At 35.9% G+C, this 12,714-nt stretch overlaps 1 protein-coding gene across 1 annotated transcript; it reads left to right on the forward strand.

Moving 5' to 3' along the window:
• The first annotated feature begins 1,248 nt into the window (after window positions 1-1,248).
• LOC132119049 (mitochondrial import inner membrane translocase subunit Tim17-A) lies at window positions 1,249-7,177 on the forward strand. Its single transcript, XM_059528792.1, has 6 exons — window positions 1,249-1,368; window positions 1,937-2,036; window positions 2,150-2,213; window positions 5,589-5,717; window positions 5,866-5,976; window positions 6,522-7,177. The coding sequence occupies exons 1-6, from the start codon at window positions 1,343-1,345 to the stop codon at window positions 6,590-6,592; spliced, it is 501 nt and encodes a 166-aa protein (XP_059384775.1). The 5' UTR covers window positions 1,249-1,342; the 3' UTR covers window positions 6,593-7,177.
• The last annotated feature ends 5,537 nt before the right edge of the window (window positions 7,178-12,714 follow it).

The following is a 12,714-nucleotide window of genomic DNA, read 5'->3' on the forward strand; positions in this document are numbered from 1 at the left end:
CTGAAACTAGATTTAGTTGAAGTTATCACTGCTCTGTTAAGATCAAAACAAACTCCTTCAAGGGTTACTCCACCCAAATATGAAAATTCCGTCATCATATCTTCTTTTAAGCTTCATATAACCTTATGCGATACTGACCTACAGAGCAGAGCTACACTGAGTTCCTTAGGCATGGAAAAGTCAGTGATCTAATGCATTGTTGCAAATGCAACATAATCCTGCTTATCTCATTTGGTCACTAGGATAAAGAATTATACATGAAGGGGACGGTCAAAGGAAAAAACAACACAAGAACACACTTTTTTATGTTGCAAAGGCAACATAATCTTGCTTATCTCATTTGGTCACTAGGATAAAGAATTATACATGAAGGGGACGGTCAAAGGAAAAAGAACAACACAAGAACACACTTTCTTTTCTTTAAAGCCGCTTGTGAGGTAACACTACAAATTACATCCAACTTGGTCAAAGGTTTCGTATTTAAAATCTTTTCTTGTAGAATTGTACTCTTCAGATAAATGGCAGATGCTTATTGCAATGCATAGAGTATTGCTTTTAAAGTAATGCATATATTACTTTGTAATTACTGGATTGCAAAAGCATTTTCAGAGCACTTCAGAAGTGAACTTCTCCTTCAGAGTCAGAAAGTTTATTGGAATCGAAGCAAGCTAGTTTATATTTTGATTGCCCCCTGTCTTAATAAACCTAAGCAATGAAATGTCTATATTTGGTCATTTCTCAATGCAGGCTCAGTCTGCATCTCATTCCTTTCCCCTTCCTAATAATGGAAACACAGCCAACAGCCTGTCAGACTCAGAGCAATGACTTAAAGGCGACATGAGGGAGGGAGAGAGAGAGAGAGATTCTAGAGTTCTTGTTTTAATGCAGAGCCATCTACTTATTTATAGTCTTGCTCCATCTCCTCTCTGCCAAAATAATAAACTCTGCTTTAAAGGACAAGCTCAGTTTTATTAGTCACTTGACAAATTTCATTACATGGGAATTGTGAGATACTAGAAGTTGAAGTTTTTCAGGCATAATTCTCAATTTCAAGTCAAAATAAGCAAATAGCCAAATTTAAAAGCACAATTAGGTTATTATTATTATTATTTTGTTTAATTCCAGGTGAAAACAATGTGTGGAGGCCATCACAGCCTCTGGGCGAGGTGGAGTTCACACATTTTGGGGACCTCTGCGTAGTTGGTAGAAATATTGCCACTAGAGGGTCCTCTATACAACGATCACAAAGAAAGAGACAGCAAAGGAACACGCGAATAACCTGACGTCACCCGCAGCAGCAGCACGTGTCTGATTACGTCAGTGCGAACAGGAAAAGAACAAAATGGAGGAGTACGCGAGGGAGCCATGGTGAGCCGACAGCCACAAACGACTTATTGTTTTATACATTTCAAACAGTTATATATATCTGATAAATGGTCGGATTAATTGTCAGGCTGTTTGATGCTCGAATGATCGTGATATGGCCGGTTTGACGGACGCTACTCAACGCGATGTCCTTCAGTGCAGGCTTCATGCTGTCAGTCAAGCACATGACCTTGTTCTGCCGGCATCCGTGATCAGTTGATTTTGTTTTTATATTATGTTGACTAATAATATATATATTATTTATATTTTTTACAATATTAAAAAATAGAATATATATTTTTTCTATTAACATATGTATGACATAGATCAACCGACTAGCAAAAGACGTGAAAACATAAGCACTAAAGAAATCCCATATTTATATTTTTATAAGACTTGTTTTTTGTCTCGTTTATTGGGAGACATTATGAATACGTCTTCGAGTAGGATTTCCTTTAACAAAAAAGAAGTCATTGTAGAGGTGGTCCATGGTAATACCATATTGTTAATGATAGATAAACTTTATGTACATTTATCGTTCTCATCATCGTGACCTTTCGTTGTTTCTCAGCCCCTGGAGGATAGTGGACGACTGTGGGGGCGCCTTCACCATGGGGGCCATCGGTGGAGGGATCTTTCAGGCCGTCAAAGGCTTCAGAAACTCTCCTTCTGTGAGTGATGATGATATGCTGATGATACAGTGATGTTGTATTATTTTAGGTTAACTGCAGTCCTTCTTGGGTCCAATATTAAGATCACATTGGTTTTTTATTAATCTCTTTAGGGAATGAATCACAGAATGAGGGGTAGCTTGACAGCCATAAGGACCAGAGCTCCACAACTAGGAGGTAATGTAAAGTTCAAAGGATATCTATCACATGATCGCCATGTGTGCAGATTGATACACTCTGAAAAACGAAAAAGCTTAGGTTCAGTAAGATTTTTTTTATGTTTTTAAAAGTCAAACCAAAGTGGCATGTATTTATACAAAAAAAAATAAAATATAAACTAATATTGTGAAATATTATTACAATTTTAAAATGTTTTATTTGGACCTTATTATAGTTTTTTAGTGTCACATGATCCTTCAGAAATCATTCTAATATTCTAATTTAGTGCTCAAAATGTTTTATTTTGGATGAGATCGCCACTGGTGACTAGTGTTGTCAAAAGACCCGGTACTTCGGTACCAAGTCGGTACTAAAAAAGTGAAGTGACATTCAGCCAAGTATGGTGACCCATACTCAGAATTTGTGCTCTGCATTTAACCCATCCGAAATGCACACACCCGGAGCAGTGGGCAGCCATTTATGCTGCGGCGCCCGGGGAGCAGTTGGGGGTTCAGTGCCTTGCTCAAGGGCACCTAAGTCGTGGTGGTATTGAGGGTGGAGAGAGAACTGTACGTGCACTCCCCCCACCCACAATTCCTGCCGGCCCGGGACTCGAACTCACAACCTTTCGATTGGGAGTCCGACTCTCTAACCATTAGGCCACGACTTCCCTTTAAAAAAATTTAAATGTGACGGTACCAGGTTTCTTTAAGTACCGGTAGTACCGAGGTCCCGTTCAAACCCGGTTCAGCGCTATGATTTCCGCGAAGCAGAAAACGAGGACAGAATCTCAAAATCCAGTCATGAAAATGAAACTTACATTTTAATATGGACAGTCATAGAATTTGTCAAAGTTAGCATAAATTAATCAAATCAAATCATCCATATGGACCAGTATCTGTAAATGTTAAGCCGCAAATGTTGCTTGAAATATGAATCCGTGTTCTGCGCGTCTCTGTGTGAATTAATGAATGACAGAGACGTGCGGGTTTGTTTACTACATAGACTGAAGCGCACGACGCTTGCATTAATTTCAGCATCTGAGCTTCAGAGTTCTCTCTCCATCAAGCGATCTTTTCAGTTTCTCACACATGCAAAAGAGAGAGAGAGCGAGAGTCTTACCACGCTGAATCGACACGCAATATGTAAACTATTCTTTATTGTCTTTTCCTGTAATGGAGTTCATTTAGAATTATTCATATTCATTTTTGAACAAGCAGAAGACATATAAGCTGCGATGTGACTATCGTGGATTCGTACATCGCGATATCGATGCTTAAATGACACATCGTGCAGCCCTACTTTACATACTTGCATGTAAAATTAGAAAAGCAACATAATATCTGTGTTTAACTAAATTAAAACGCTGCTCCTCTGCCGCGCGTTACGCAGAGAGAACAAGAGAGGTGCGCGTACGAGAGGCAGAGCGAGCGAGAGAGAGAGAGAGACAACAGAGAGACAACAGAGAGACAACAGAGAGACAGAGAGGTGCGCGCGAGCAAGCGAGAGAGAGAGAGAGAGAGAGAGAGAGAGAGAGAGAGAGAGAGACGTGCAGATTCTAAATATTTTAAATTATTGAATTATTTTATTATGTTTTAATGGTATATGAAATGTCACCAATAGTAATTTTCTCATTTTATAATGTTCTCATAAAAAAAAATGAAAGATTACAATTCAGGCTATTTATAGAACGTGCTCGGCGGGCGACTCAGAGACTCCACGCGGGCTACCAGGTGCCCGTGGGCACCACGTTGGAGACCACTGATATACATAGTATGATAGTAGAATTAGTAGTAGTATTATCTTTTAATAATAATTATGTGAATACTAATTAATATGATCTATTACTATTTTTTTTACAGAAACCATCAATGACCAAAAATATCTTAAGCATCACCACCAGTGTTAAGTTCAGTTAAAATGACAAATATGCATTCATTAGGCCTAAAAGTTAATTTTTACATAAAGGCATTGTGCTAGAAATATTACTATTATTTAGTAAAATGTATGTGATACTGCTACTACTATTGAAAAAATTTATAAAACTTTATTTTTTAAAGAAATAAATCACAATATTTCTTACATGTTTTAATTTTAATAGAAAATCCCCTTTATTTACCAGAAATAAAATGTTTAAATTTCATAAATTAAAAGACAAAATAAATTTGGGTGAAACTTGTTTACTGTTTTTCATAATTATATAACTTGTAGAAAAACTTTAAACACAATTGTAAATAAGTATAAAGAATGCCATTGGTTTTATTTTTAGTGCTAAAAAGTTTTTTTTTGTTAATTAGCATATTTTTGTGTTTTGCTTTGGTACCGAAATTGGTACTGAGAACCGTGGATCTTCACTGGTATTGGTACCGAATACTGAAATGTTGGTACCGTGACAACACTACTGGTGACTATATAAATGTACATGATGACTTAAAAATTTGCATGAAATGCCTTTTTTCCTGCTTTTTTGCGATCACATCTTTTTATGTTGACGTAATAAACCGTGCCAATGCGCATCAAAGTTTTAGTGGAAAGTAGACTTTCAAACAGTCCTCATCTCTGCGAACTCCAGCGCTTACGGCACTCTTGCTAAAAGCAGCTCCATTTGTGTAGCTCGAGAGAGATTGAAAATGATGGAGACTTGCGAAGTAAAAGTGCAGAAAAGCAGTGTCCATTTTGTGCACAATCTGAACAAACTGCAGCAGGTAAAGCCGTCAGCTGTGAATAACCATTCAGCATCCATAAGCTCATCAGTCAGCCAGAAAAATAACTATAAAAAAATATTCACTATATTGTATATTCATTACATCACCTGTTGACATAAGAAAGAATGCAAGGAGCTAAAGATGAAATTCAACACCTTCTATATAATTGCATGCTACTAATGAAGAAAAACTGACTGAAAGTGTACAAGTCATGTGACAACATTTAAAGGATGCACACAGGAGGAGCCCAAACTGTGATGCTGTGAGTGAAGCTGACATTGTTATGGTCCGTGGTATTGGCACAGATTCTGTGTAATAAACAATTCTTTACAAACAGTTCTTTAGGCATTTGGTTCCCAGGACATCTACAAGATGGATTACAATTGCAATAATGCAAAAGGAAGGGAGACATAACCATATGACAGTATGATAAATTATTACATAATCTGGAATCTGATTAATTGTCCACTCTTTGGCCATTTTGAGGTTCTCAAGATTAGCAGATAACGGAGCCTTAGTAGCTAATTTTTTATTAATTTAGATATATTTGTTTGTTTAAATTAACCAATTTGTGGACATTTTTCTTCAATATTTTATTTATTTACATGTTGTCTGCATCAAATGTCTTGGTTTTAGTTTAAATTATATTACACATTAGAAATACTTGTCAAATGTTTGTCATCATTAGGAAGCTTTGCTGTGTGGGGTGGCCTCTTCTCCATGATTGACTGTGGACTGGTGAAGGTGAGGGGCAAAGAAGACCCCTGGAACTCAATCACAAGTGGAGCAATGACAGGAGCCATTTTAGCAGCAAGAAGTAAGTCAAAACCCAAAAAATTGTGGCTTGAATGATGTGGTCATGTAAGCGAGTTAACAAATATTAAGTGCATTCATCTTTTTTTCATCTTTTAAAAAAGAATAACCTATGTTTATGTGTGTGGTATTAATCTTTTGTCTCATCCCAGATGGGCCGGTGGCCATGGTTGGCTCTGCTGCAATGGGAGGTATACTGCTTGCATTAATAGAGGGTGCAGGAATTCTGCTCACAAGGTTTGCCTCAGCGCAATTCCCAACTGGTAAGTGTACAAAGTTATCCTTTGAAACGGAGTAAAACTTTTTAAAGGGGTGGTTGATTATGATTTCACGTTTTGAACTTTAGTTAGTGTGTAATGTTGCTGTTAGAGCATAAACAACGTCTACAAAGTTACAATGCGCAGAGTTCAATGCGAAGGGAGATATTTTCTTTTAAAGAAATCTCTGTTTATGGACTAAAAAAAAGGCTGGTAGGGACTACAACGAGCTTCTTCCTGGGTTTGTGACATCACTAACCCTGATGTTTACATAATGGTAAGGGGGCATGGCATTTCCAGACAACATGAACTAGGCATTTAGTGAATCATAAGCATGCTAACCAATCAGAAATAAAAATATTTAGAAATAAGGTAAAATATGTGAAAATAATGCATTTTTTTTTTTTTTTACCGAAACATGTTATATTGCACCCCATTAACATAATTAAGTTTTCGAAAAAAAAGCTGATCAACCACCCCTTTATAAAGTGAATTTTCAAAATTAATATTTAAATCAAAACAGAAAAGCCAACATCATCTTTTCTCTACAGGCCCACAGTTTGCGGAAGAACCTGCTCCCATGCCTGCTTCATCATTCGGAGACTATAGACAGTACCAATGAGAAGCCATTAAAAACTCAAGGCCTTTTCTTATTCCATGAACTCATCTAAGACACTGAAGTTACAGTGTGGAACTCATTCATCAACAGAGCATGCCACTTACCACGAATGACTGTGACAAAGGGAATATGAAGGGCAAACACTATTGTTCCTGTCATTGCTTTGGTTTTCAGTATGCCATTTGCTATTCTCAGCTTTGTGTGTCACCCTCTATTTAAGTCAAAACTCAGTTTTGTGTTTTCATCCACATATTCTGTGTTTTTGATTTCCTGTTTTGTCATTTTGTTGCCAGCACATGTTGGCTGAAGAAATAGGTGTACTGTTTAACTCATGCTAGGTTGTTGAAGTTGAACCCCAATCAATTGGCTGTATAAAGTCTGTGAGTGTGTGAGTGAGTGAGTGAATGTTAATACTATTGTTGTGTGATTGCATAAGAGTTTAATACATGCCTGTGCACTGATTTGTTTGCCTTGGTGTGTAAACTTTCTCATGGGCCTCAATAAGATCTTATATACGTATTGGAGATTTTTATTGACTGTTTCATGCCAAACCTTCACTTACAGAATATATTCTTTCACGTTTTACAACCCGAATTCCGGAAAAGTTGGGACGTTTTTTAAATTTTAATAAAATGAAAACTAAAAGACTTTCAAATCACATGAGCCAAAATTTTATTCACAATAGAACATAGATAACATAGCAAATGTTTAAACTGAGAAAGTTTACAATTTTATGCACAAAATGAGCTCATTTCAATTTTGATTTCTGCTACAGGTCTCAAAATAGTTGGGACGGGGCATGTTTACCATGGTGTAGCATCTCCTTTTCTTTTCAAAACAGTTTCGTCTGGGCATTGAGCTTATGAGTTGCTGGAGTTTTGCTGTTGGAATTTGGTCCCATTCTTGCCTTATATAGATTTCCAGCTGCTGAAGAGTTCGTGGTCGTCTTTGACGTATTTTTCGTTTAATGATGCGCCAAATGTTCTCTATAGGTGAAAGATCTGGACTGCAGGCTTTGAAATAGTCCATTTTAAATGAGCCTTGGCCCACAGGACACGACGGCGCTTCTGGACCATGTTCACATATGGCTTCCTTTTTGCATGATAGAGCTTTAGTTGGCATCTGCTGATGGCACGGCGGATTGTGTTTACCGACAGTGGTTTCTGAAAGTATTCCTGGGCCCATTTAGTAATGTCATTGACACAATCATGCCGATGAGTGATGCAGTGTCGTCTGAGAGCCCGAAGACCACAGGCATCCAATAAAGGTCTCCGGCCTTGTCCCTTACGCACAGAGATTTCTCCAGTTTCTCTGAATCTTTTGATGATGTTATGCACTGTAGATGATGAGATTTGCAAAGCCTTTGCAATTTGACGTTGAGGAACATTGTTTTTAAAGTTTTCCACAATTGTTTTACACAGTCTTTCACAGATTGGAGAGCCTCTGCCCATCTTTACTTCTGAGAGACTCTGCTTCTCTAAGACAAAGCTTTTATAGCTAATCATGTTACAGACTTGATATCAATTAACTTAATTAATCACTAGATGTTCTCCCAGCTGAATCTTTTCAAAACTGCTTGCTTTTTTAGCCATTTGTTGCCCCCGTGCCAACTTTTTTGAGACCTGTAGCAGGCATTAAATTTTAAATGAGCTAATTAAGTGGATAAAAGTGTAACATTTCTCAGTTTAAACATTTGCTACGTTATCTATGTTCTATTGTGACAAAAAATATTGGCTCATGTGATTTGAAATTCCTTTAGTTTTTTTATTTTATTAAAATTTAAAAAACGTCCCAACTTTTCCGGAATTCGGGTTGTACTTTTTGAAGTAGCTATTTATTTTCTAGAAGTAAAACTTCTTCGTGTCAAGATGTTATGCTGTATTGTAAGTATAATTATATAATTTCTCTACAGAAAATGTTAGAAGTTCTGATCACAAAGGATGCATCAGAAAAAAAGGTTCATGAATGGACAGATTTAATAGTCTTATGGGTATATGAGCCAAATTAGGCTGAGAAACCAAGTAAATAAATTAGTTACTACTGTGGTGGTCTTTGTGTGAAAAACATGAGATGTTATTTGCCACTGAATGTGGTAATTGCTTGTCTGTTAGTAGTTTTACAGACAAGATTAGCAGCATCTCCATTTCAAAGTCAATCTATAAAGTAAAACTAAAATGAAAAAGGGTAGTAATGTTGTTCACTAGAGAGAGGTGCAGAGTTAAAATCGAGCACAGAAATTGTCAAGTTGATTAACTTGAGTCAGTATTTTGGGAGAATTTTAAAAAGTTACTTTTGTCAGTTTTTACAAGTACTTTGTCTTACAAGTAGACTATCACACAATATTGACAAAAATAATAAGCACTATTTGCTTAATACATGAATCTGTTCGTATGATTCATTGGATGCACTGATTCACTGGAGTCTGTGGCGGATGTCCACTGATATTAAATTAGCAGTGGTCAATGCTCATCGGGCAAAACTCTAAACCATCCTTTTTGAAAAAAAAAAAAAAGGTTCAGGTTTTGGAATAAACAATATTTTTGTTGGTAGCCAATGCTGACGCCAGGCGTTACTTTTACTCTATGCAAAATAATGATTTGGAGTGGTGGGCATTACTTCTATAAATCAGAATACTTATTAACATGAGGAAATTGTGTTGTTAAATGAAATGTTCGCAAATATGTTGAATTCAGTGTTTAATCCTTTTCATTCTCTTAGCATGTTGCTGGACAAATGGCATTCTTTCTAGCAGACAAATGTTTTTCTTTGAAGACTGAAATAACCTGCTGTTTTCATTGGTTTTCTTGCTTCATGTCATTCGGTATTTTTACTTCAGTGTCTTTTTAGCCTTGCCAGTTGACGTCCCTTTATGGGAAAGTAATTTTCTCTGACCTTTTGCCTCAAGTCACAGGTCCAAGTAGTTTGGCTTTACTTCTGCAATTCCATTTTATGTTCGCTCCAATCCTTCTCATTCAGTAAAAGCATGTCTCCTATAAAAAGCCCTGGCACTTTACCTCACACTGCTTCATCCTGCTTGCATGCAAGTTTGTTTGGAGACAGCAGCATCAGGAGGAAGGTCAAGTTGTGGTGCAAACAACTCATTAATAATTTAAGGCAGCAAACATGACTGGTTGCTAATCTACATAGTTCCTAAAAAGTGCTGCGATTATTAATTCAGGGCTTTTGAAGACACTGTGGGAGCGTAGCATTCTTGATTGTATACAAGAGCATTGAACAAGCTGAAAGACGCCAAAAACTTTCTGTGTTCCTGAAGATGTAGTCTGAATGAGGAAGAGAGAATGCATGTGGCATTTTAAATTATAGACGAATACTTAGATAATGACGTGCTACTACAACAATCTCAGACCTATGTCCATCTCTGAACACTGCCAAGTACCAAGTTATCAAAGAGACTTTTAATTAGATGGTTTTTCTCACTTGAGGCCCTATGCTTTACCACCAGATACACACTAACTAGCTGCTGTTATTTCCTGATCTGCACAGCATCAGTGTTTGTCTCTTAAATTATTTATTTTATGTATAGATAATTTAGATAAACCTATAGAAAATAATAATAATAATTTCAAGTATTTGTATTTATTTTTTCAATTGAAGTGACAGGGAAACATATCAGCTGGGTGACAGTTAGATGATAAGAAATGTAAAGAGTGAATATCTTTATTGTTTATCATTACCAAACAGTGTGTATTTTATATTTTGTATATTGGGAATATTATTATTTTAACTAAAAACTAGTTAACAAGTTTAATTTAGTCAACTGTGCCCTGAAGAATCAGCCATATATTTCTTGTTAAATATTGGTGCCTAATAATGATCATAAAATGTCATAGATGTGTAATTGTTTTATTGAATACAGTCAAGACTTTTATTTTCAGGAAGGCTGTTAAACATTGATGCATTTGTGTCCAGTTATAAACAATGAATAGCATAAATCTGCCCTTTTATATTTTCTCCTTGTTTTCATCATTTTCCTGCTCTGTCCTTCACTTCTTCCTCTGAGAATTACAGATCATTTTTACATATGTGAGGCTTGCAGGCAATTGCCTGGAATAAACGGCAGTTCATAAATGTTGTATTAACTATTAATGTGAATAATCAGAATCTGCCATGTGAACAGTGGCAAGTGGAAAAAATAAAGAAGACGGAAAACATTAGACATGACAGCATGATGTACAATAGACATTATCACTGTTGGTGATAATGACCCTCAGATGTTTGGTGGAATGCTGTGCATTTAATGAGGTCTTGGTATGCAGAGCACTACTCTAGGCTTCTGTAACACAACTTTTGAAAGCGACTGCATTCACTTCTGTGTCATGCTGACATGCAAGAGTTTTGCCTTTAAATTAATGAAAGAAATATTAAAAACAAATTAAGCTCAACCAACAACTTTTGTGGCATAATGTTGATTACCAGAAGTCATTTGGCGTGTCCCTTATTTATTAAGCAAATATCAAGGTTGCAGTGAAGCACTTAAAATGGAAGTGAATGAGGGCAATTTTCAGAGGCTTTAAAAGCAAAAAATATTATTTCTTTTATAACAGTACTTAATTTTTTTTCTGAATTATTTGGGCTGTTCAAATTTGATTTAAAGTTTATGCTGCTCTGTTGTTGTGCATACATGGCAACAAAGTTGTAAGCGTAACTCTTTTCCCAGACATAGAGGATGTATGGTCACCCACAATAACTTCAAAAAAATCAAGATATTATAATATTATGTCACATCTTTTAGTATTTTAATTTCTAAACACATTGTGTTTAACATATGCCCCATTTAATTCCATTTATAATATTGTGTGTCTTTTTTTGCTTTTTTAAAGAAAATAATTTGTCATGGTAATTGACATATTCCTTTAAATTTAAATTGGATTAACCTTAAATTAGAATGAGTTTACTGATATTCCATAACTTGCTATATGTCAAGCATTAGGAGGAATGCATGAGTAGCAGTAAATCCGAACGTCACTCAGACCTCTGTTGTCCCTCAATATTTAAGATATCACTAAAACATTCACTAAATATTCTAAAACATTGTTATGGGCAGCTGCCTCCTTCCCTAAGGTAGTCATGGTGATCACAAGGGCATCAACCGATGGATAGAGATGCTCTTTGAGCTGTCAGGAATAAAAGAGGAGAAGTTTTGAAGAGGCAGTGTGGGGTGATGGAGGAGGGATTCAGGCCTGAACTAAATAAAATGCCCATAAAGAATGGACTGCTTTCAGAGGTAAAGAGGGGTTGGTCTAATTTGCACAAAGTCTTCTCCTTCTAAAACTGGAGCTGACAGCAGACGTTTTTATCATTGAGGAGCACACTGCTTGGAGAGAAACATTCATTCCAATGTGGAGTCCTTGCCAAGGACAATGGCCCAGCAGGATGGAACATTGCCGTCCTTTTCTGAAAATCAGAGTAAACATCATTCCATCTTATTTATTTGACGAGCAAACAATCGTGCCCACGGGAACTAAACGTGGCTTTTAGATGAAGGCCAGTGATTGTTCAAAATGTAGGTGGAACAGTCTTTATTCAGAGCTTTTATGTACAAACTTTTCTTAGTTCAGTAAGTTCCAGACAAAAGGTTAAACACATCTACTCTTTTCTTTTTATTTCTATTTTTCATGTTCTTTCATCCTTCTTCATGGTAAACATCTAATGCTTTTCAAACAGTATTGAAAGACTTCTGTTCCTGTTTATCATTAATTTGGTCCAACTTGCCCCTTTAAAATATAATAAAACCTTATTATTAAAGCAAATAAATTGTTTTATTTTATGATATATTTTAGAATCAAATATTTATTTATTAATTAAACGTTTCTTTATATTATGTAAACATGTATTTTATAATAAAATTTAATATTTTATTATAAGATAATATTCCAAAAGTCTCATGTCTCTATTATATGTATATATATATATATATATATATTCTATTTTTAAGACATAATATCAAAATTAAACATTTTAGACAGGTGTGTCCATTTTGTGTGGAATCTGGTTATTAATTACCACTGAAAAAATAAAATAAAAATACAACAAACTGTGTCCTTAGGAGGAATGACATCAGTGACACCTGTTCACCTCTCCATCTCCATGCTGTGACAAGCCAA

The sequence above is a fragment of the Carassius carassius genome, chromosome 38 (assembly GCF_963082965.1).
Source record: "Carassius carassius chromosome 38, fCarCar2.1, whole genome shotgun sequence".
NCBI classification, from domain to species: domain Eukaryota; kingdom Metazoa; phylum Chordata; class Actinopteri; order Cypriniformes; family Cyprinidae; genus Carassius; species Carassius carassius.

What these genes read in the sequence shown, in the direction of transcription:
- LOC132119049 (XM_059528792.1), top strand. Translation starts at nt 1,343, where the DNA reads ATGGAGGAGTACGCGAGGGAGCCATG. An exon ending in GAGTACGCGAGGGAGCCATG is followed by an intron (nt 1,369 to 1,936) that starts GTGAGCCGACAG and finishes GTTGTTTCTCAG; the next exon opens with CCCCTGGAGGATAGTGGACG. An exon ending in GCTTCAGAAACTCTCCTTCT is followed by an intron (nt 2,037 to 2,149) that starts GTGAGTGATGAT and finishes TAATCTCTTTAG; the next exon opens with GGAATGAATCACAGAATGAG.